General features: G+C 37.1%; 2 protein-coding genes across 2 annotated transcripts in view; both read right to left on the bottom strand.

Annotated features, from left to right (window-relative positions):
* LOC125038063 (zwei Ig domain protein zig-8-like) overlaps positions 1–3,429 on the bottom strand; it is a 38,306-nt gene extending 34,877 nt beyond the window's left edge. Inside the window, exon 1 of the mRNA XM_047631299.1 lies at positions 3,228–3,429. Within this exon, the coding sequence (XP_047487255.1) occupies positions 3,228–3,429 (202 nt within the window). The remainder of the gene's footprint in view (positions 1–3,227) is intronic.
* A 904-nt stretch (positions 3,430–4,333) lies between these two features.
* The window catches only part of LOC125038224, a gene marked incomplete at its 3' end in the record, with an annotated part of 797 nt that continues 130 nt past the window's right edge, over positions 4,334–5,000 (bottom strand). Inside the window, 2 exon segments of the mRNA XM_047631647.1 lie at positions 4,334–4,736; positions 4,996–5,000. The exon segment at positions 4,996–5,000 is cut by the window's right edge and continues 130 nt beyond it. Coding sequence (XP_047487603.1) covers positions 4,334–4,410 — 77 coding nt within the window.

A 5,000-nucleotide genomic window follows, 5' to 3' on the forward strand; every position in this document is an offset into this window, starting at 1 on the left:
TTGTTTTTAAATTTTTATTATCATTATTTTGTTATTATTTCATTTATTATTACCCCTCATTTTTTTTTTAAAGTTTTCTTGTTTTTCTTTTTTGAAAATTATTATAATTTTTGTTTTTATCAATCAGCATTAGCATACTATCATTATCATATTTTAAAATTTTAACTTATAAATTTTTCATTACATTTTTTGTCATTATAAATTATTGAATAATTAATAATTATTTTTGTTATAATTATCATTATTACTATCATTATAATTTTTATTCTCACTATTATTATTATTATTATTTTTATTAACGTTATTATTATCATCACCATTACTTATTTCGTTATTGATATAATTTTTAGTATTATCATCATTCTTCTTATTATAACACATTATCCTTATTATTATCATAATTATTATCCGCATTATAATTTTCATTATTATCTTGTTATTAATATCTTATTTTTGTTGTTAAATTTTTATACCATCAAAAACAATCTTATTTTATTACATTTATTTTCCTTTTATTATCATTATTGATATATTACATTATAAAAAACAGTAACAAAATGATAAGAGAATAAAATAATAAAACAAGAATAAGACAGTAATTAAAATGAAAAAATAAAAAAAAAAGAAAAAAATTTAAATAATAATAAATAATTAAAAAAAAACAATAATTACTGTCATTTTTAAATTATCCGACCATTATCATTATGCTTTTAATCATTAATCATCATATTGTTATTATTAGTTTATTTTTTATATCTTTATTATTATTATAATTTTTGTTTTTTTCATTGTTATTATCATTAGTAATAGTAGTAGTGGGCAGTATAACTTTTATTATTATCTTTATCATTATTGTCTTATGTTATATTATTGTTTATCATTAGCAATAACATTATAATCATCATCATTATTTTTTTTGTTACCAATATCAATATTAATTATTATTATTATTATAATTTCTCTAAGTCTAACACATTTACTATCACCATCTCTTTTGATGCTGTCTATCTATCGCTCTGCCTATCTGTCTACTTATCTATCTATTTATCAATCTATCTAGCTATGTCTATCCATCAGTAAATCTGGTTACGTGTTTATCTGTTTATACATCTATCTAGTCTATCTATCTACCTACCTGTCTATCTACTTATCAAACTTTCCATCTCCCTACATAGTCATCTACCTACCAACCTATCTATCTAAAGGCTTACCTGTTTATCTATTTATTTTTCCCGCTTCCCTTTCCATCCCCCCCCCCCCTCCTAGAATGAAAAGAGAAATTGAGAAGGAGAAGGAAAGAGGGAGGGGGTGGTGAGGAGAGATAGATAGAACGATCGATAGATAGAAGATAGAAAAAGAGAGGGGAAAAAGGAGAAAGGAGAGAGAAAGAGAGAAGGAGAGAGAGGGGAAGGAAGAGAGAGAGAGGGGGGGGGGGGATAAAGAGAGAGAAAGAGAGAGAGAGATAAATAGATAGAAAAACAGTTGGATGGATGTGGCATAAATAAAAGACAGAAAGGAAGTGAGACAGCCAGAGAGAGAAACAGGGAGGGAGCGCAGAGACAACGACAAAGCAAGAAACAAAGTGATGATAATGATGAAAGCAATAATAAAAAGGACGAAAAAATAGAGAGAAATAAAACACCACCACCAGTAGTCGCAGACACAGTCTAAGACAGACACAGTCAAATCACAGACACAGTCTAATCACAGACAAATTCTAACCCCTTAGCAAAGTCTACCCCAACAAAACTAACAATAGTAATTTTTAACACAGACACAATCTAACCACAGACTGTCTAACCACAAAGTCTAACCCCAGACAAAGTCTAACACAAAGTTAACCCCAGACAAGGTCCCAACACAGACAAAGCCCAACCAAAAAAGTCCCAACCCCAGACAAGGTCTAACCACAGACAAAGTTTTAACCACAAATTTTCAAACCCCAAAAAGTCAACCCAGACAAAGGCTAGCCACAAATTCTAACCCCAGACAAGGTCTAACCACAGACAAAATCTAACCACAAAGTCTAACCCCAGACAAAGTCTAACCACAGACAAAGGCTAACCACAAAGTCTAACCAAGACAAAGTCTAACAAAAGGTCTAACCCCAGACAAAGTCTAACCACAGACAAACTCCCAACCACAGACAAATCTAACCCCAAAGTCCAACCCCAACAAAGTCTAACCAAGACAAAGTCTAACCACAACAAATCAACCCAAATCTAAACCCCCGACAAGGCCCAACCACAAAAAAGGCTAAATCACAAAGTCTAACCCCAGACAAGGTCTAACCACAGACAAAGTCTAACCACAAAGTCTAACCCCAGACAAGTCTAACACAGACAAAAGCCCACCACAAGTCTAACCCAAACCAAGGTCTAACCACAACAAAGGGTAAAACCCCAAAGCTACCCACAGACAAAGTCTAAACCCCAGACAAAAATCCCAACCACAGCAAATTTTAACTACAGACAAAGTCTAACTACAGACACAGTCCAACCACAGACAACGTCTAACCACAGACACAGTCTAACCACAGACAACGTCTAACCACAAAGTCTAACCCCAGACAAAGTCTAACCACAGACAAAGTCTAACCACAGACAAAGTCTAACCCAGACAAAGTCTAATCACAAAGTCTAACCACAAACAAAGTCTAACCACAGACAAAGTCTAACCACAGACACAGCCTAACCACAGACACAGCCTATCACAGACAACGTCTAACCACAGACACAGTCTAACCACAGACAAAGTCTAACCACAGACACAGTCTAACCACAGACACAGCCTATCACAGACAACGTCTAACCACAGACACAGTCTAACCACAGACAAAGTCTAACCACAGACACAGTCTAACCACAGACAACGTCTAACCACAAAGTCTAACCACAGACAAAGTCTAACTACAGACAAAGTCTAACTACAGACAAAGTCTAACTACAGACAAAGTCTAACCACAGACAAAGTCTAACTACAGACAAAGTCTAACTACAGACAAAGTCTAACTACAGACAAAGTCTAACCACAGACAATCCACAGACACAGTTCAGCCACAGACAAAGTCGAACCACAGACACAGTCTAACCACAGACACAGTCTAACCACAGACACAGTCTAACCACAGACAAAGTCTAACCACAGACAACGTCTAACCACAGACACAGTCTAACCACAGACACAGTCTAACCACAGACAAAGTCTAACCACAGACACAGTCTAACCACAGACACAGTTCAGCCACAGACATCTCGCGTTGTCTCCCTGGATGCTGCGCCTGTCCTTTGTACTTGTCCCCATACTCCAAGCCTTATTATAGCTATAAAGGAAGGTGTAACTCTCTATTTCACTGGTTTCACTGGACAGGAATGATCTTATAGGTGTCTTTATTAATTCTGATAGTGATATAAGGAATGAGAATAACATATTAGACATGATTGATAACGGATATATAACCAGAGATCGACTCACTCCCACCACTCTTTTTTTTTTTCTCACTAGTTTTTATGTCAGTTTATAGGACCTTTGCGTTGATATGACGCACCGAATGGAGATAATACTGATCGCTATTGGTAATTAATCGAATAAAGGCCAATATATGCGGTCCATTCGTGTGAGTTCCGCTGCAAGCATCATATACCTGAACTACAACATAGGGGAGGGAAAGGGGGGATGAGTTATCACAACTACCCCCTGCCCCCTTTCCTAACACGAATCACAACCTCATTAACCCGTTTGGATGGGTAATTGTGTGGGAAGGGGATGGTAGGGAGTGGGAGGGGATGGGGAGGGAACGTGAGAGAGAGATGGATAAAAGGGAGAAGGGAGGAAGGGGAAATAAAAGAAGTGTGAAGGGAGGGGAAAGGAGGGAGGAGAGAGAGAGAGAGAGAGAGAGAGAGAGAGAGAGAGAGAGAGAGAGAGAGAGAGAGAGAGAGGAAGAGGAAAAATGGAAGAGCGGAGGGAAAATACGAGAAGGGTGAAGAGAAGAAAGGAGAGGGAAGACGGGAGATGGGGAAGGGTGAAACTAGAGAAAGGAACAAGAGAAAGAAAAACAGATGATCCGAGGCGAGATGTGGGGAAAGGAGAAAAGAGTGAATGGGGACAGAGCAAGGGAAAAACGAGCAAACGAAGAACGGAAAGGGCAGAAAAGGGCAAAGGAAAAGAGAACAAAAGAGGAAGATCTGAGGCAAGGCTAGATCGAAAAGAAGAAGAGGAAAAGAGGACGATGACGAGGTAGAGAAGGAGGAGGAGGAGGAGGAGGAGGAAGGAGGAGGAAGGAGAGCGCCTAATGAGCTAGAGCAAGAGAACACGAGCCCAACAAAGCACGTACCTTTGTGAACGGTCGGCGACGTCCATGAGGTAGGACATGAATTCAGCGTCGTTTCCAAAGCCAATCCGACGCTTCATGACTGGGTCTTGGTGTTATCTTTATCTTCCTCTTTGGTCCGTTACGATCTAGTGCGGTTCTTTTTCTTCTCTGTTATCTATTGTTTTCTTTCTGTTATCTATTGGTTTATCTTTTTTTTCTTAATTCTTCCCTCTAACGGGCCGCGTGTTTATTTTTTGTTATTCTTAATTTTCTATTTGTTTTTCCTCTTTCTATTTTTCTCTTTGTTTTCTCTTTATTTTCCAAAATTTGCTATATTTGTATATGTATTTTTTTTTCTTTCTTTCTTTCAAAAAAGAGGAAACGGGGGTTGTGGTCCAGCAGTCTCTCTCTCTCTCTCTTTTTCCTTTTTTCAAAAAAATAAAAAAATCACGTGAAAGACAGGCAAGAGAGACAGAGGAACAAAGGGGGTTTATGGGGGGATCTAAGAGGCGACGAGGGGGGGGAGGGGGGAATGTAGACGTTTCTCAAATTTCTCTCTCTCTCTTTTTTATCCAAAGTCGAAAACAAATGCCGAGAAAAAAAAAGAGGAGGGAGAGAGAGAGAAAAAAAAAAAAAACTAACACACACACGTTAAAAAAAAAATTACACAAAACAAAACTAACAACAA

This window comes from Penaeus chinensis, chromosome 24 (genome assembly GCF_019202785.1).
Source record: "Penaeus chinensis breed Huanghai No. 1 chromosome 24, ASM1920278v2, whole genome shotgun sequence".
NCBI lineage: Eukaryota > Metazoa > Arthropoda > Malacostraca > Decapoda > Penaeidae > Penaeus > Penaeus chinensis.